Consider the following 20,421-nt stretch of genomic DNA (forward strand, 5'->3'; position numbering starts at 1 on the left):
CTTCCCATCCTTATCTCAACCCTTGAGCCCTTTGCATTGTGTTTTCTCCCCCTTCCACTTTGAGGAGGGAAAGTGAGAGAGTGGCCATGGTGGAACACGGCTGTCCACCCGAGCAAAACCACCACAAGGACTCACTACACATCTACTTGTAAGGAAGAGAAATGACTCCCACCTTTTGTCAGAATCTTCACACAAAAGAAGCACTACCAAACAAATGCACAACAACAGTGCATGTTTTGGTTTAACTCGGCTGGCAGCTAAGCACCGCACAGCCCTTCGCTCCCCCTCCCCCTTCCCTCTCTGGGATGGGGAAAGAGAATCAGAAAGAAATGAAAGCCTGTGGGTTGAGAGAAAGACAGTTTATTAGGTCAGAAAATAAAGGAAAATAATAATAATGATAATAGTACTACTTAATAATGATAATAGTACTACTAATAATAATGTGTACAAAAGAAGTGATGCACAATGCAATTGCTCAGCACCTGCTGACTGATGCCCAGCCTATCCCTGAGCAGCTGCTCCCCCCACCCCAGCCAGCCATCCCATATTAATTGTTCAGTATGACGTCAGATGGTATGGAGTACCCCCTTGGCCATTTTGGGTCAGCTCTCCTGGTTCTGTCCCCTCCCAGCTCCTGCTGCACCCCCAGCCTGCCCTCTGGCAGGACAGGGTGAGAAGCTGAAAAGTCCTTGGCTTAGTGTAAGCACTGCTCTGCAACAGTTAAAACATCAGCGTGATATCAACATTCTCATCCTAAATGCCAAACGCAGCACCCTACCAGCTACTAGGAGGAAAATTAACTCTATCCTAGCCAAAACCAGGACAATACATTACAGTCAATGCTTCTTAATCTGACATAAGGCAGTCCAACAAACAAATGGATAGACTATTATACAGATACAAAATGCTGGAGAGCACAGTGCAGGTACTCCAGCTGCTCTAAAGGGATTTGAATTGGTTAAAGGAGGCTGATCCTACTACTGGTCCTAAGTTAACTCCTATGGTGACTTGAATCCATTGGAAACTTTTCTAGTACTCCCAGATGCCCCTAAAAGCAGAAGCAATCCAAATATGCTACATCCAAGCTCACAAGCCCTCCCGTCCGTAAATCTGAAACCACAAGTACCTTGGTGAAAAGAGATGTAAGAGCTCACGCATGGAGCCTCCCTAAGCCTTGCTAAGCCAGAACTGGGCAAACTGCAGAATAACTCAAATGTCTTTCCTGAGAATTTTTACACCATTTCAGGACAACCCGAGCCAATGGACAACGGTGTTTGTGAGAGCCTCTGTGAGAGCATATTTTAAAAAGGGAAAAAAAAAATGCAATGCAACAGCAGCTGGGAGAGTGAGGAGTGAGAAACAGCCCTGCAGACACCAAGGTCAGCACAGAAAGTAGGGGGAGGAGGTGCTCCAGGTACCTCTGTGGCCCGTGGAGCAGTTTGTTCCCCCTGCAGCCCGTGGTGTACCATGGCAGAGCAGACTTCCATGTTGCAACCATGGTGGAGCAGGTGGATCTGGCCTGAAGGAGGCTGTAGCCCATAGAGACCCCCTGCAGGAGCAGGCTCCAGCCTGTGGAGAGGAGCCCATGAAGGAGTAGGTGAGCTGTTGGGAACTACTGCCTGTGGGGGACCCATGTTGGAGCAGTTTGTTCCTAAAAGTTGGTCCCTGTGGTACAGACACATATTTGGAGCAGTTCTTGAAGAGCTGCTGCCCATGGGAAGCCCATGTAGGATCAGTTCAGGAAGGGCTGCATCCCATGGGAGGGACCCCCACATTGGAGCAGGGGAAGAGAGTGACCATGAAGAAGGGTCTCAGATAAAGTGTTATGGACTGACCATAATCCCCATTGCCCGTTCCCCTGAGCTGCTTGGGGGGAGGACGTAGAAGAGGATGGATGGTTGTGTGTTGTTTTTTTTTAAGTTTGCTTTTAGTTTCTCAGTGTTCTAGTCAGCTAGTGATAGGCAATAAATTACATTAATCTCCCTATGCCGAGTCTGTTTTGCCCATGATGATAATTGGTGGGTGATATCCCTGTCCTTCTCTCAACCTTTGAGCCCTTTTCATCATATTTTCTCCCCCTTTCCCTTTGAGAAGGGGGAGTATGAGAGTGGTTGTGGTGGAATTCAGCTGCCCAGCAGGGTAAAAACACTGCACCCTGCTAATCAGTATTTGACTGCACCTTCAAGTTCTTAATCCTAACTACAGTGAAATTAAAACTACTTACAGTAAGTCCATACAAAATGAATTACTGATGAAATGTTACCTCTAAAATTGAGCTGCTTATTATGGAAAAAGTATTTCCCTAATGTTCTTCTCTATTTAAAGGTTTTGTCCACTAGAAGACAGTTGCCTAATTATTGCTGGATTTCACAACAGACTACACAAAGCACTGGTAGAGGTCATCAAGACAACCAGAACCTTCTCATGCAGAAGTTTAAGACTCAGGTGAAAAGGAAGTCTTCACAGAAGTGCTGAAGAGAAAACTTTAGGTATAGTACTACATCAAAGAATTTTTAATATATAAACCATTTTTTTCCCCTCACACTTAAAGACATATTAATGTTTTGCATTTGTTTAATTTTGAGAACATGAATTCAACATAGGTCATTTTAGGTGAGTTTAGAAACATCATTAAAGCATGAAGTAAATTGGCTGAATTACTTAGTGGTGGTACTTCTCAAGTCAGTTGTGCATTGGCAGCATCTCTTTAAAGATACTAACACATACAGGCAAGCTTGCCAACAAGATCATACTACTAGTTGTGCTAAAGCTTTTTGTGACAGAAACTAATTTAATATCAAGAGATATTTTTCAGATATTTTTCTCACAGGATTAGCAGCTTCATTTCTTTCACAAAAGTTTCCAACAACTCACTGCCAAGCTGCCTGCATGATGCAAAGCTAAACTATAAATTCATAACAAATTTCAAGTTTGAACAGTGTTTTTTTTTTAACCTCAAATATATCTCCTACAAAACATCGAAGATCATAAAGAACAATTTATAACGTTGAAATATCTCCTGTAGAATAAAAGCCCTATCTAAAAGCCAAAGGCTTGATTATTTTTAAATCAATATGTTTTCACTGAGAAATAGCCATCAGCAGCACTTGATTTTGAAATAACACATGGAAAAATAAGTAATTATTTCTGTAGAGAGCAAAAGAGGGGGAAAAACATCTAATGGTTATCAGAGTGCAACTATGCAGAGTGCAACTATGCACCAAAAATATTTGTCAAACTTATATGCAGGATGAAAATATTTATTTTGAAGTTTATCAGTTCATAAAAAGTATTTAAGAATGAAAAAAGTGCCATCTAAGCACAAAATACTGACCTGAGCTCTTTTTTCTCTAAGTTCCTGCTGTTGTAATCTTCTTTTTTCACGTTTCTCTTGCAATTTTTCAACTTCTTTTACACAATTAGATTTTCTACGTGCTTAGAGAAAATTATATAATTTAAAATATTTTCTGTGTTACATGCATGGATTTAGTATTTACACTACACTTCAATTATATTAATTTATCAATAATTAGAATGCATTTATATCAATTATATATCCAAGCAAATCAGTATTAGTACAAAATAATTACTGCAATTTAATTTCTAAAATTTATAGAGTAAATGAATTAAATTATGGGAATGGGACAATAATTACACAACCAAAAATATAAGGACAGTGACCCTTAAAAACACTTGAACAGATACATGTGAACTCTTGGTTTGTTTTAAAAGAAAGCCCAAGCAATTTAAAACAAACCACATTCATGGTTTAAAAAAATATAAAGGAAAAAAGAATTATAAATACTAGTGCCCCAGTGCTCTGAAAAAGCTTTGTAAGGAAGCCTACAGACAATTGTGTATATAGACCATTTGTCATTTATGGAAAACAACATAATCCAAGAGAATGTACATGTAATGCCAAGAATGAAAGAATCTTTGACACATGGTTTACATACAAGGGGGTCCAAAGTCCTTTTTTGCAGCTTGAACTGGAGATATATCTGGAACACTACCATTCTGTTGTGAGGAGGAAGACTGTTCTGGAAGCCTAGTGGGCCGTGCTCGTGCAGAACCAACCACTGCAGACGAAAAGCACAAAGCTGATCTAGAAATAACATTTCTATCCAGTTTTGAAGTGTTTTAGTATGACAAGATAAAACAAGGACCATTTTGAGACACAACAATTTTGTGGGGCCAGGGGGGACCATATATATGAAAATATATATATGGAAAGTTATTTGTCATATAGATGGAAAGTCAAATGTCATTAAAGACATTTGGTATGCAGCCTTTTTTTATCCTAGTGTTATATACCAACACAACATGAAATACCAATGCTGCCCAAGCATATTTTTAAATTCTCTACTACAGAATTAGTACAACTTATTATATACATAGTGTGTACTTGGAGATATGCTGTCCGTAAGTGCTGCAATTTTATTTATATTGTGATTATGCCCAAAAACACAGCAAGAAAATGACCCTGCTGTTTCACAGTCTCTAGAAATTAGAAAATTGTCCCACACAATAAAATATCTGGAGGCCTACAATATCTGGAGGAATAGAGGGATAGAAATGAAAGGCAGCCAAGTGCAGCTCAATCTACAAGTGAAAAATCAAACCTTTTTGACACCATATTAAAAGGGATATGGATACAATTGACATGTCTACCTAAATTTATGCATGGATTCCCTATGTGATAAGGATGCTAATTTCAAAAAATGCAGAGTGATATCTGTTCCCAGTGAACTCAGCGGGAGTAGTGAGCATGCAAGCCTCTCTGATAGAGCTGAATATTTTAAGCTGTTTTTTCAAAGAGTTGCTTCAAGCACCTCTGCTTCAGCTGGCCAGTTTCTTGTACGTGCTACTAACGAGGTCTGACAGAAAAGCATGAAAGTGAAGGTAACAGCTTTGATTAATAGCTTAGAGATGACATTCCAAAAGCCAGTACAATGTACAACATGGAGACAACTATGGAAACAGGTATCAAATGGGATAGACAAGACAAAGTCCCAAACATCATAGGAGATCTACTTTACAGCATGAATTAACTCCACTAAACAAGACCGTATGCTGAGAAAAGCTTAATTGCAAGATGAACAAAGAACTAATCCTTAGGTAGGCTGTGAACAGTAAGATGCATAGTACCTATTAAAAAGCAAGTTACAAGGTTAATCCATACGAAACGGATCATTTACTACAAATGACATAGAATGATAGAATATCCCGAGTTAGAAGGGACCCACAAGGATTATAGAGTCCAACTCCTGACTCCACACAGGACCACCTAAAAATCATACCATATGCCTGACAAGTGTTGTCCAAACACTTCTTGAATTCCGACAGGCTTGGTGACATGACCACTGCCCTGGGGAGTCTGTTCCAGTGCCCAACCACCCTCTCAGTGAAGACCCTTTTCCTAACATCCAGCCTGAACCTCCCCTGTCACAGCTTCATGCCATTCCACTGGGTCCTGTCGCTCCCTCCTCGTGCCTGCCCCACCGCTTCCCCTTGTGAGGAAGCTGTAGATCACGATGAGGTCTTCCCTCAGTTTCCTTTTCTCTAACCTGAACAAACCAAGTGACTTCAGCTGTTTCTCATACATCTTCCCCTCTACACCCTTCACCATCTTTGTAGTCCTCTTTTGGACACTCTCTAATAGTTTTGTCTTTCTTATACCGTGGCACCTAAAACTGCACACAGTACTTGAGGTTAGGCCTCTAAAAACTTGTATAGATGTGAGGACAGCTCATCAATAAAATCTTTTTTTTTAAACGAATCTTTTTTACTCGTCTGCCCACCTGAGTAAAACCACCACAAATGGCACTAGATTAATGTCTGAAAGAATCATTGCCATCACCAATACAAGATAATTATGCTCAGTACAGGAGACAAAATGAGAACATTAAGCAATAACTATTTCTTCTCATATTATAGATGCATTACATCTGTAGTCATCTAACACATAGTTCATTTCACCTATCCACCTGTGATAATTCCACATTTTTAATAGATTTTTCTGTAGGGAAATAATGTGTAGGGTTTAAATGTTCTTTCAATTAATGTTTATACACAGACTGTTAGAAAATTAAGCTTAAAAATTGGAAGAGTAAGAATTCTAAGTGCACTACTTATAGTATATTGAAACACTCAAGCTAAAGCAAACTGAGGATGTTTTAATTTGAAAAAGTCCACGCATCATTTATTGTAGGATAATTAACTTCAAATTTTTGTTCCTTTAGTTCATTCACAAATTCACAAATTTCCTAATGCTATATTGCTTAAACTTACACATAAATAATATTTATACAGTACCTATTCCTAAATACACATAGAAGTAATTCTAGGAATGATGTACCTACATCAATTCTAGGAATGATGTTCTACGTCACATGCGTACATACTGAATTAGAAATGCAGTTTTTTTAAAGAATTTTAGATGAGCAGGAGGTTAAAATGTTCCCATATATTTGCTTCCTTGAAATGGAAAGATATAACATTTACCTCTGTTATCTCTAGCAGAGGTATCATTCTTAATAGGTGCCACAGCTCGTCGACTCTATAAAGAAAGAAATCTCCATTATTTGATCACCTTATTATTGAAAATGTAAACTGCAGCCCCACCTCTGTTTCTAACACAACATCAGCAATACAGAGAGGTAATTATTTCCAAATCCCTCCTTGAAGAGTCTTGGATGGAGACTGCTATATGTACTTTTTCAAATCAACCTTCTTTTGTATATTTTTCCTTGAACTATACCTTGTTATATTAATATTAGTCCCCAACTCCCTCCTTGCCAAACCTGTTCATAGAAAATTTTTAGAAATCCTTTTTTACCTATGGTGAATGGGGAACACATTTATCAAGTAGCTCCACAAACAAAAATTAGATTTAAAAATTAAAATATAACAAAATTACAGAAGTCATGTAAGTTTAATATGAACGTGTTACATAGGTACTACCAACCTTCACAATTCTATTTACTTTGGCTAATGGAATAGGTGGTGGTGGTGTCTCTGGACTAGGTTCAGTATCATCATCAGGTGCAAGATCTGGATTAAGTGAAAATATGCTCTCCAGGTCAATCTGTTTAAAAGAATATAAAAAGATGAGTCTAAGAACAAATTAATCCTCTCCATTTCTGCTGTTATGTTTGAGTATAAATAATAAATACATTTAGTGTTTTTACCTCACAATTGGTTATTTCTATAACCTGATGTTGTGGTTTAACACAACAGGCAACTGAGCACCACAGAGCACTTCGCTCACTCCCTGCCAGTGGGATGGGGTAGAGAATCGAAAAAAAGGGTTGAGACAGACAATTTAATAAGACAGGAAAAAATAGTAAATTAAATAATAATAATAATATATATATATAAATAAAAGAAGTGATGCACAATGCAATAGCTCACCACAGGCCAATGGTGCCCAGCAAGTCCCTGAACAACAGTAGCTCCCCCTCCAACCCCAGCCACATCCCCCTAGTTTTATTCTTCCAGTTGTTATCATTCCACTTGATGTCATATGGTATGGAATATCCCTTTTGCCAGTTTGGGTCAGCTGTCCTGGTTCTGTCTACTCCCAGCTTTTTGTGCACCCCCAGCCTCCTCGCTGGCAGGGCAGTATGAGAAGCTGAAAAGTCTTTGGTTTAGTGTAAGCACTTCTCTGCAACAACTAAAACATCAGTGTGTTCTCAGCATGAATTTTCTCCTAAATAAAAAACACAGCAACATACCAGCCACTATAAAGAAAATCAACTCTATCCTAACCAAAACCAGGATAATACCCACCCTTTATTGCATATGATTTATGTCAGGCTTGGGTCTCAAACTTTCCAGTACATCCCAATTAATCACCACAAACTTTCCTGTCTTCTGATATATACACACAGATATTCCTTTGGTGTATGGGTCATCCCTCTAAAATGTCCGTTGAATTTGTTTAGTCCATGACTTTGGGTTCCATCTGTCATAGCAGTCCATCAGGGCAGGAGAGATGATGAATGGTGTTGGATTGTTCCATGCAGAGGCCAGCTCTGGTTCCAATACTGTTGCGCTTGTCCAGTTCTATCACCACTGCAATTTGCTTGGTTCCATCAAAATTCACAGACTGCCTTCACCAACGTGTTCTTTACATGCACTACAGGGACTTTATCCCCTTTTACAGTATGTAACAGGTTTCACTGGGCAGGTCCGGGTTGGTTGGCAGTGTTGACTAACCAGGTGGCCTTTGCCAAATGTGTATCCCAATGTTTGAATGTTTCAACACCCATGGCTCTCAGCATAGTCTTTAACAGTCCATTATAGCACTCGATTTTCCCAGAGGCTGGTGCATGATAGGGGATGTGATACACCCACAGTACAATGTTCTTTAGTCCAAGTGTCTATGAGGTTGTTTTGGACATGAGTCCCATTGTCTGACTCAATTCTTCCTGGGGTGCTGTGTTGCCATAAGACTTGTTTTTCAAAGCCCAGGATAGTGTTGTGGGCAATGGCATGGGGCACAGGATATGTTTCCAGCCATCCAGTGGTTGCCTCCACCATTGTAAGCACATGGCGCTTGCCGTTGCGGGTTTGTGGGAGTGTGATATAATAAATCTGCCATGCCTTCCCATATTTCAGCCATTGTCCTCCAAACCAAAGTGGCTTTAATCTCTTGACTTGCTTGATTGCAGCATGTTTCACATTCACGGTTAAATAAAATAAAATAATAAAGAACTCACACTTATGTTGCCAGTCCAGATCCACCTGAGCCACTTCAGTACTAGCAGTCTGATCGACCTGCTGGTTATTTTGATGGTCTTCAGTGGCCGGACTCTTGGGTACGTGAGCATCTATGTGGCATACTTTTACAAAACAGGTTCTCTACCCAGGCAGCAATATCTTGCCACAATGTGGCAGCGCAGATGGGTTTGTCTCTGCATTGTCAGTTGCTCTGCTTCCATTGCTGTGACCACCCCCACAGGGCATTTGCTGCCATCCATGAATCAGTATAGAGAGGGAGCACTGGCCACTTTTCCCATTCAGCAATATCTATAGCCAACTGGATGGCCTTCACTTATGCATATTGGCTCAGTTCACCTTCTCCTTCAGCAGTTTCTGCAACTTGTGTAGGACTCCAGACAGCAACCTACCACCAATGATGCTTTCCCACAATATGACAGGACCCATCAGTGAACAGAGCATATTGCTTCTTATCTTCTGCTAGTTTACTATACAGTGAGGCCTCTTCAGCACACGTCACCTCCTTCTCTAGCGATATTCCAAAGTCCCTGACCTTGGGACAGTCCATGATCACTTCCAAGATTCCTGGGCGACTGAGATTTCCTATTTGAGCCTGTTGTGTGATAGATATAACACCCTTACTTCACATAGCATCAGTTGCGTGATGTGTAGAGAGTCCTGCACAGCACCAGCAGTTGGGGTGACAAGAAAGCTTGTGTTTCCATTTTGAAACTTTGCAGAGACATAGCTGTTATTTTTTTTATCACATCCATTGGAATCTGACAACTTCAGTCTTGCCATTTTATTCCTAAAAACTGTATCTCCTGTGCAGGTCCTTTGACCTTACTCTGTTTAATGGCAAAATCAACTTTCAGGAGACTTGGATTATTTTCTTCCCTTTCTCAAAAATTTCTGCCATGTTGCCCCACACAATCATGTCATTAATATATTTCAGGTGTTCAGGAGCTTTCACCTGTTCCAGTCTGGATCAGTCCATGTCAAATGGTAGGGCCATGATTCTAGCCCCAGGGCAGTCGATTCCAGGTATACTGGACGCCCCTCCAAGTGAAAGCAAACTGCGGCCTACACTCTATTGCTAAAATGATGGAGAAAAATGCATTAGCAATATCAGTTGTGGCATACCACTTGGCTGCCTTTGACTCTAGTTCGTATTGAAGTTCTAGCATGTCCGGCACTGCAGCACTCAGCGGTGGCGTGACTTCATTCAGGTCATGATAGTCTCCATTAGTCTCCACTCTCCAGTTAGACTTTCACTCTGGCCATATGGGACAATTAAAGAGCGAGCAAGTCTTGCTGATCACTCCTTGGCTCTCCAGACAATGAACCAACTCATGAATAGGAATCAGGGAGTCTCTGTTGGTACGATATTGCCACCAGTGCACCATTGTAGCAATTTGCACTTGCTGTTCTTCAACCCTCAGCAATCCTACAGCAGAAGGGTCTTCTGAGAGACCAGGCACGGCAGAAAGCTGCTTAATCTTTGTGCTCAAGGAAGCTATGCCAAAAGCCCATCAGTACCCTTTTGGACCCTTGAAGTACCCTCTCTTGAGGTAGTCTATGCCAAGGATGCACAGAGCTTCTGGGCCAGTCACAATGGGGTGCTTGTGCCACTCATTCCTAGTTAGGCTCACTTCAGCCTCTGATGCAGTTAACTGTGTGGAATAATTGCCTGAGGTGACTTGGAAATTAACTTATAATATCAAAACACAACTCCATTCCAAAGTCTACCCGCTTATGGGAATTGACAGGGTGGTAACAGAATTGGAAGAAAGAGGCATTATTAAAAGGACCTATTCACCCTACAATTCACTAGTGTGGCCAGTAAAGAAACCAACAAGGCAATGGCATTTTATAGTAGATTACAGTTAAATGCTAATACCACACCTTTAACTGCCACAGTTCTGAACATGGCAGAAATAGTGACATTGATACAAGTCACTGCCCATCCTTGGATGGGTGCCTTAGATGTTAAAGATATGTTCTTAATGATTCTTCTTGAACAGGATAAAGCACAGTTTGCTTTCACATGGAAAGGAATCCAATATACTTGGATTATACTATTATACTATAATAGGCTTCTTCAAGGATATAAACATTCCCCCACAATTGCTCACAATGCTTTTGCAAAAATCTTAGCAGAGATTCCTGTTTCACATCCTGATAGAGGGAAAAAGTCAGGAAAGTGTAAGAGACACAATGGAAAACACTCAGAGAACACTGCTCAACTAAACCCCTATGCATGGGAAGCCAAAGATTGTTCAGGAAATGTACACCGGATTAGCACGCAGTGGGTCTCACCCTCTTTTTAATCCTGCTGGTTGAATACAACCAAGCATATTTTATTTCCTTTTGTGTTCACAGGAATCCTGAGTGAACTGCATGTGGACAGCTGGAGAATCACAAATCAGCAGTTTGGATTGCTAAAACTATGCTTCACCCTGACCTTAATGCAAACCCATTTGGTTTGTAGCCAGAAAGACCCAGAATGGCCATGGTCCCAAGCCCATGTTAAATACGCTGGAATTATGGGAACACGTGCCGTCAGGGAAAACTTAGTTACTGTGGTTGTGCATGGAGCTGAGACATCTCACTGTGACACTGTGACATCTCATAATGACCCTTGGAACCATGCATTGTCACAGTATAGTGCAAGTGTTGGAACATCTCAAAACAAAAAGGACCTAAATCTCACTACTTCAGTTTTACATGTAAACAAAATATTTTCAAAAGATGAATGGAGTTGTAATGATTCTCTTTGGATGGCTGATCTCCAAGCCACTTCAGGCCAGACAATACAAATCAGTTGCCGAATAACTAATGGGTCTACTTACAATAGGCCGACTGAAATTAAGACAATTTATGCTGATTCTTCCAGACCCAAAAATTATAGTACTGATTGTAACAAAATAACTGAACCAAATTCCGACTGTTGGCACAATTTTACTTTCACCAAACCTATAATCATGTACCATCTTTGGGGTTACAGAGACACCAAATTACTATTTGAATTTATGATCGTTACAGCAACATCTATGTCAACTGCAAAGGGTAAGAAGTCTCTGCCCCCACAGATGTTTGAAATTGTACCAACTCTGCCTCCCATTAATCTAACTCCTTCCATCTTCAACACAGGTCCTTACCTAATTAAATATGTGGGCCAATAAAAGGTTCTCTTTAACCCTAGCTGGTATCTAAAAAGGGTAGAGCTAGTGCTGCGCATTAATATCTCAGAAATCAACTCAAGATTTACCACCTTTTTGAGAACTGCCTACACCAGCTGGTTATCAGGGTTACATGGACGTTCTCTGAAACAATCTCAGCGCATGCCACGAGATGCCACTGGATTATTGGGAACAGGAATAGGTATATTAAATAGCATTGATGCCAAGGTCCTAATGAGTAGAATAACTGCTACTACAGATGACCTAAGGAAATTGGAACGACTGATAAAATCACCCTTATCGGCCTTAGGAGCAAGCCAATGGCTCCTATCAGACATTTTACCCCACTGGAAACAAATTGAAGAAAATGATAATCAATTAATTGTAAATACCCTCGGAAAAACCCAAGGTGATACTTCCCTTGCCTTGAGTTGTATCCAAGTGCATTTATGGATACAGTCTGTAGCAGCACCTATTATTAGAGAGGGAGGAACCTTACCCATTGAAATTTGAAAATTCATAGAATCATAGAATGGCGGCTTGGGTTGGAAAGGACCTCAAAGATCATCTATTTCTAACCCCCCTGCCATAGACAGGGACGCCACCCACTAGATCAGGTTGCTCTGATTTATTGATTTGGGATAATGCTTCAGAATTTGAAGAAGAGTTTGAAGCATGATGGCAATTAGTCAACTTTACCTATTATGCAGAAAGTGATAAATTTATTGCCTTTATACTTACCATAAGCAATGCCACAGTATACAATATATATCCAATTATTGCATTAGGACTCAATCATAATGAAACTATACTCTATCCTAAGGAGCATAAACTATGGGCCCATCGAAAGGGAGGAAAGTGGCAGATGATTGATGTAAATGCATGTATTGTGTGCAAACAAAAAGGCTTCATTTGTGAAAGTAACACTCTCGAAGCCCAAGACATCTGCCTTGACACTGAACAAAACATTTGTCACTTTGAGATATATCCCAATGAAACCCCTGAAACTGTACTTGTATATATTGGAAAAGGCTGTTTGCATGAGAACCCATTGTGATTCTATAGTCATAGATAATACTACTGTAGATACAAGTAATCACTCGAATGTTTGTGTTTGTAATTTTACCAAAATTCTAGGATGTGATTTTAGTTACTCAGCTTCCGTCACCTCTTACCAACTTATTACATCCAGTTATACTCTACTTCATGACCTGCTGCCTACCCCTATTGGTATTAACCTTACACTGGTGAAGAAACTACTACAACAGTTGCTGAAACACGTGCAGGAAAATGAACAAAAGACTCTGATTACTGTCCATCATGATATAGAAAAAGTACGTCAAGTGTTGGAAGGAGTGAAGGATGAAAAACACTGTTGGTGGGACACTTTGTTTTGATGATTGCCAACTGCCACAGGAATCTTCAACAAGATGCTTCACCCTGTTTTTGTTTTATTAATACTCACTGTATTGTGTTTCATATTGACAGTATCCCTGTATGTCAAACTTTGGATTATGATGAAACGTATGTTTCATCTAGTATCCCTACAAGATGTACATATACTCGATAACCCTCATCACAAGGACATATGTGATACACCCGATACATTCCAAATGTCCTGAATCTTGAGTGACTATAGTCATGGGGTGGATGGTGTGGAATAATTGCCTGAGGTGACTTAGAAATTAACTTATATTATAATATCAGAACACACCTCCATCCCAAAGGCTACCCGCCTCCAAGGTGTAACCATGCCTCACTGAGCTTGCTCTTTAATTTTTTTTCTAGTCTATACCTTTAAAAACAAAGCAAGAAGATTTCGCACCAATCATAACAAATGTATGCGTGACTAGTATCATTCAAGCTCCACCTAAAAGACAGAAAATTATATAAATTAGCTTCAGGGAGAGAAGATGTTAGGGAAGATACCATCGCGAAAGATACCTTCTGTGTTCTGGGGTCAGTCGACAGGCTGAGTCTGTCTTCTCCTCCACTGGAAAGCATTTGAGTAAGATTCGTACACTTGGTTATGCCAAGTGCCTCCCCAGGAAACTTAGAAATCTCTATAGAGTCTCTTTATATCTTTTAACGCATTTGTAGCCAGGCTGTGTTACTCATAATTTTGGGATTTGCACGTGCTTTACAGACAGTGAATTTATCACCAGCAATCCAAAGAACCTGTGAACATGTTGCTTTAATGAATTGCACAACTGACCAATCTAGCCGTGGTAATTCTCATTGAATGTGACCAAACTCTTTAAGTGTGGCCATGGTAGTTCATGGAATGCGACTAGACTGAGGGTATATTATGTTATTTGTGCATCTGTACTCATAGAATCATAGAATATCCCGAGTTGGAAGGGACCTATAAGAATCATTGAGTCCAACTGCTGGCACCACATAGGTCTACCCAAAAATTCAGACCATATACGTCTTCCCAGGTCATTACTGCCAATGAATTGGCATACAACAACAGTGCGCTCCGTACAAATTTCTGCCACATGGGTTGTGTGCACTTGACTTCATCTGGATCTCTGGGAATCTGTTCATTGTTGTGAGAAATATCCCAATAATTTTCTAAGACAGGGTCTCTTGTGAAGCTGATTTATTCACAATTGCAATGGCAGGTGTCCTGCAAGGAGGGGTGTGCAGCAGAAGTGTATCGTAGCCCTATATCCCCTATTACCCGATGCTTGATTCCTCACTGGCTGAGTACTATAGGTTCACAACCTACCCGACGCTTGTTACTATGCCCTGTATGTGCAGTTTTATATGACTAACATTCCCTGTGCAATCGCTTTTAAATATGCAAAGTTAGTGGAATTTTACACTGCAAAAACATAACTTTAATTCTTACAGTTCCCCCTTCGTCTTTTCTTACTCCTATTGTTGGTTTTGAACCTCTTCACATCCCCCACTCGAGTTTTTCCAACATTAGGGCACAATATTTTTCTTCGGATGTCATGGGAGATGACAGTCTCTGCCAAGAACATACATTTTTGATATGTCATACAAGGAATAATACAAGGAATAAGCAAGCAGATCAAAATACACAGTACTATTATTACTAGAATACTAACAAATAGTTGCTTGAGCCAATCCCATCCAGGCAACCACGAGGTCAATTTTTCCCAAATGTCTCTAAATCCCCACGAAGTGTCGTCTTGGGCCACCTCATGTAAGACCTTGGTTTTCTCCCAAATATTTCTGAGATCAGTCTCAATTCGCCCCGTTTGGTCTACATACATACAGGAACTGGCAAGCTGCAAGTTGCAAAGTGCAAGGCCAGTAATAAATCCAGTACCAGTAGATTCTGGAATACCATCTTTAACAGACTTGTCACCTCCTCTTGCAGTGCCTGGATCGCATCTAGAGTGCTATTTTCTAATTCTTTGACTACAGCTGAGATATTCACAATGTCTTTTTCTAATTCATTCACCCCTAACCAAGGGAAAAACCACCTCACAAAACTTTGAAACGCTATTCCTCTCTCCACTAGAGGAAGTCCTCTTGATTCTGGGTAGGTGGGTCCCAAGGACGCCTGTGCTTTGGCTTTGAATATCCTCAACAATGGTTACGTTTGGAATTATTGCCCCCAGGGTGCAAGCTCCCTTCCATCCTAGGGGCAACACCTACCGGGCCCTATTACCACATAGCCAATACCACCCTTTGTAGTTCGGGACTGGTCATCCAGTTACCAAATGATTCCCGCGCAGTTTTTGGTGTGCATTATATATATTATCACTCCTGTAATTACCACATTCGGAACAATATGAATAATTTCCTACATCACAGGTAACATTTCCACACCTAGGTTCAGTATTACTGCTCTCTGAATTTCCATCAGTATTTTTTAAAAGACACCTTTGATAACAAGTTATATTGTAACCAGGATTACGTGTAGGAAGCTCAACTTCAAAATCTATTCTCTTCCAGGGCTGGGCAAAATCCATCGCTTTTAGAGATCTAGAGAATCCAGAGACGATTGCTGCTGGTAACAGAATAGCAAAGACAAGGGCTTTTTAGTATACCTAGGCATCTGTTTGCAAATCCAACAGTTATTTTCATAGAATCATATAATAACCCGAGTTGGAAGGGACCCATAAGGATCACCGAGTCCAACTCTTGGCTTCACACAGGTCTACCCAAAAATTCAGACCATATGACTAAGAGCACAGTCCAAATACTTTGTAAACTCTGACAGGCTTGGTGCTGTGACTACTTCCCTGTGGAGCCTGTTCCAGTGTGCGACAAAACTCTCAGTTAAGAACCTCTTCCTAAAATCCAGCCTGAACCTCCCCTGTCACAGCTTGACACCATTCCCTTGGGTTCTATCATTGGTCATTAAAGAGAATAGATAAGTGCCTGCCCCTCCACTACCCCTCACAAGGAAGCTGTAGGCTGCAATGAGGTCTCCCCTCAGCCTCCTCTTCTCCAGGCTGAACAGGCTAAGTGCCCTCATCCACTCCTCATACGTCTTCCCCTCTAGGCCCTTCACCATCTTTGTAGCCCTTCTCTGGACAGTCTCCAATAGTTTCACATCCTTTTTGTACTGTGGTGCCCAAAACTGCACACAGTACTCGAGGTGAGGCCGTGCCAGCACAGAGTAGAGCAGGACAATCACTTCCCTCGACCGACTAGCGATGCCATGCTTGATGTACCCCAGGATACGCTTGGCCCTCCTGGCTGCCAGGGCACACTGCTGGCTCATGTTCAGCTTGCTGTCAACCACAACCCCCAGATCACTCTCTGCGGGGCTGCTCTCCAGCGTCTCGTCGCCCAGTCTGTACATATAGCCAGGGTTGCCCCGTCCCAGGTGCGGGACCCGGCACTTGCTCGTGTTAAACTTGATGTGTTTGGTGATTGCCCAGCTCTCCAATCTGTCCAGATCTCTCTGCTAGGCCTTTCCATCCTCAACAGAGTCAACAACTCCTCCAAGTTTAGTATCATCAGCAAATTTGCTCAAAACACCTTCTAGTCCTACATCCAAATCGTTTATAAAAACATTGAAGAGGACTGGCCATAAAATGGAGCCCTGGGGGACCCCACTAGTGACCATCAGCCAGCCTGATGAGGCCCCATTTACCACAACCCTTTGAGCCCTGCCTGTCAGCCAATTGCTCACCCATCGTAGGATGCTTTTGTCTAGCTGTATGCTGGACATTTTGTCCAGTAGGATCCTATGGGAAACTGTGTCAAAAGCTTTACTGAAATCCAAAAAGATCACATCAGATGGTTTCCCCTGATCGACTAGACGGGTGACTTTATCGTAAAAGGAAATCAAATTTGTTAGGCAGGACCTTCCCCTCGTGAACCCATGTTGGCTGGGACCAATGACTGCATTGTCCCCCAGGTGCGCTTCAGTAACTTCATGGATCATCTTCTCCATAATTTTACCAGGCCCTGATGTGAGACTGACAGGCCTGTAGCTGCCAGGGTCCTCTTTCTTGCCCTTCTTTAAAATTGGCGCAACATTTGCCAGCTTCCAGTCTACTGGGACCTCTCCAGATTCCCAAGACCATTGAAAAATAATTGAGAGAGGTCCTGTGATGACGTCAGCCAGCTCTCTAAGTACCCTGGGATGAATCCCATCCGGACCCATGGACTTGTATGGATCCAGGTGGAGCAGCAAATCCCACACACATTCAGGGTTTGCTGGGGGTTTATCATTCCCACCATCACGGTCCTCCAGCTCAGGGTACCCAGGGTCCCAAAGTCCATCATCGGCGTTGAAGACGGAGGCAAAGAAGGCATTAAACATCTCTGCTTTGCCTATGTCCTTGTTTGTGAGATGACCATCCTCATCAAGTAGGGAACCTATGTTTTCTCTGGTCCTCCTCTTTCTGTTCACATATTTAAAAAAAAAAAAATTATCATCTCCCACAGAGACAATAAATAAATAAGAGAGAAATAAATAAATAAGCTAGCACTTGAATTCCTCAATAAAACAAATACAAAAGGATTTCTAATTAGCTGTCCTGCTAATTCCTGTCTGAACTCCAAGTCATTCTCCCTCTCAAAAATTTGATTTTTCTACTTATAAAAAGGGGATAACAAGGTCAGCCTTTGTAATCTAGGTCACAATCAATAGATGAAAAGCACTGTTTATAAGCTATGATAAAGTGCTCAGAAAGGCAAATTTAATACAACAGAAGACAATGCTTGCCCAACAGCTCCTATTCCAAATAGTCTGTAAACAAAGAATAATGAAGTAAATTAGGATTTATATTATCTCTTTGTTTCCAGTTCAAATTCCAAAGCAACATTCATAGAGACTACACTGTCTTTTTTAAATAGAAAGGTTTTAAAATAGTTAAAAGTTTACCTCTTTGCCTTTAGTATCTCCATTTTCAAACCATTCAACAGTTACACTTTCATTATCTTCATTTAGGGATGTTACCATAGCTTGGTGAATTCGGCCTAGAAAGGAAACACATATGAATATTTATTAATCAGATGAAATTCCAGAAGTTATTTGAATTGCTGTATGCAGAGAGGCAGGAAGAAGAAGGTTTAAAAAAAAAAAAAAAGGGAATAAATAAAAGATGGTTCCTGGCCACATACTGTAAACTGGCATAGATGTGATCCATTAGCTGAGGCTCTAATGAACGAGTGCCCAAGTGAAAAAAATCAAGAAACAGAAAATTGAGTGGTATGTAAGAAAAATACCATGTGAAATCCATGCCACTTAAAAACTCTTTTTTTTTCTTTTTTTTTTCTTTTTTTTTTTCTTTTTTTTTTTCTTTTTTTTTTCTTTTTTTTTTTCTTTTTTTTCTTTTTTTTTTGTGTCAGAAGTTTTGATAACATTTCCAAGACCACTATTCTTTCATGGACAGAAAAGTTTACTGTGGTGCACTCTACAAAGGCTTTTTTGTCTCCTTTCTAGGACAATACAACATTAAATGTCCTGACATAGGAGTAAATCTCCCTAAAATTATATTCAGTTGGTAATTCAGCTAAAACCAAATTTCCTGCAACAATAATAAAAATCATCACTTTATCAAACATCACTAACATAAATTCTTAGAATCCCATTGTTAAGACTTCTCCAGTGAAAGACATCAAGCCAGCAAGCCCCCATAAAGAAGAACAAACCCAGTAAACTTCCAGTAGGAGTACAGATTTTTCTTACTAAATATGAAGTATAATTCATTTTTTAAAATATCCTCTATCACACTTTATCGTATTTTCTAGGCATGGTAGCAAGGAGTGATTAGAAGAGCAGAGCAGCCATGTGCTGACACAAAAAGATCAAGATCCAAGTGTCACAATGAGTTCACATCCATGCTTTGCACTAATACCAAAATCTAGACTTTCTGAAGAATACAAGTCCAATGGAACTGCTCCTCTGATACTCTATTTTAAGGAGCCATAGAACAAGCAATCCCTTACGTTGTTGCATTTCAGAGGGAAACATGCATGATATGGTAGAAATGAACTTTAAATAATGTTTTATTTGTATCAACTCCCAAAAAAAGAAATATATATATATATACATATATATATAAAACTCTTATATATATAAAACTGTCTTTATCTCAACCCACAGGCTTCATTTTTTGTCTGATTCTCTCCCCCCATCCCAGAGAGGGAGGGGGAGCGAATGGCTGTGTGTGGCCTGCCCTATTATTATCGACCCTGTGCAAGGCACTGGGTTGTGGCAGCCACATGACTGCAAGCTTCTACAAGCTCGAAAAATGGTTTTGGACTATGGATTACAATCCCAGGCAGCTCGACAGATAATTCAATGCATTTTTCAGGCAAAACCAATGTGTCCACTTGACTATCGAAACTTGGCGTGTGTCGTGGTTTAGCCCGGCCGGCAGCTAAACACCACACAGCCGTTCGCTCACCCTCCCCCCTCCCTCTCTGGGACGGGGGAGAGAAATGGAAAGTGAAGCCTGTGAGTTGAGATAAAGACAGTTTAATAAGACAGGAAAATAATAATAACAATAATAATAAAATAATACTAATAATAATAATAATAATAATAATAATAATAATACAATGGTGATAATAGTACTACTAATAATAATATGTACAAACAAGTGATGCACAATGCAATTGCTCACCACCCGCTGACCAATGCCCAGCCTAACCCCGAGCAGTCCGGCCCCCCTCCCCCGGCTAGCCACCCCTATATATTGTTTAGCATGACGTCAGATGGTATGGAATACCCCTTTGGCTAGTTTGGGTCACCTGTCCTGGGTCTGTCCCCTCCCAGCTCTTACTGCACCCCCAGCCTGCTCGTTGGCAGGACAGAGCAAGAAACTGAGATGTCCTTGGCTTAGTATAAGCACTGCTCTGCAACAATTAAAACATCGGGGTGTTATCAGCACTCTTCTCATCCTAAGCCAAAACACAGCATTCCACTGGCTACTAGGAAGAAAATTAATTCTGTTCTAACTGAAACCAGGACATCTATCCACCCCTTATTCCATACCATTTATGTCATGCTCAGGTTACACTCTTCTCCATACATTCTAATTAGTCACCTATAGTAATCATGGTAGTG

The 20,421-nt window shown here is 40.7% G+C and overlaps 1 protein-coding gene across 13 annotated transcripts in view; it reads right to left on the reverse strand.

The window, feature by feature from the left end:
* Positions 1 to 20,421, reverse strand: part of LOC101797743 (kinesin-like protein KIF2A) — a 171,616-nt gene that overhangs the window by 78,317 nt on the left and 72,878 nt on the right. For 5 of the 13 annotated variants that reach the window (XR_011805633.1, XR_011805634.1, XM_072030601.1 and 2 more), the window contains 5 exons: positions 18,232 to 18,326; positions 6,968 to 7,087; positions 6,505 to 6,559; positions 3,957 to 4,100; positions 3,335 to 3,435 (listed from right to left, as the gene is read on the reverse strand). Coding sequence is in view for 11 of the 13 variants with exons in the window: in XM_072030601.1 (XP_071886702.1) it covers positions 3,335 to 3,435; positions 3,957 to 4,100; positions 6,505 to 6,559; positions 6,968 to 7,087; positions 18,232 to 18,326 (515 nt within the window). In the remaining 2 variants the exon portion in view is untranslated. The remainder of the gene's footprint in view (positions 1 to 3,334; positions 3,436 to 3,956; positions 4,101 to 6,504; positions 6,560 to 6,967; positions 7,088 to 18,231; positions 18,327 to 20,421) is intronic. The other 8 variants (XM_072030602.1, XM_072030605.1, XM_038169468.2 and 5 more) reach the window with 3 other exon arrangements.

The sequence above is a fragment of the Anas platyrhynchos genome, chromosome W (genome assembly GCF_047663525.1).
Source record: "Anas platyrhynchos isolate ZD024472 breed Pekin duck chromosome W, IASCAAS_PekinDuck_T2T, whole genome shotgun sequence".
Taxonomy (NCBI): Eukaryota; Metazoa; Chordata; class Aves; order Anseriformes; family Anatidae; genus Anas; species Anas platyrhynchos.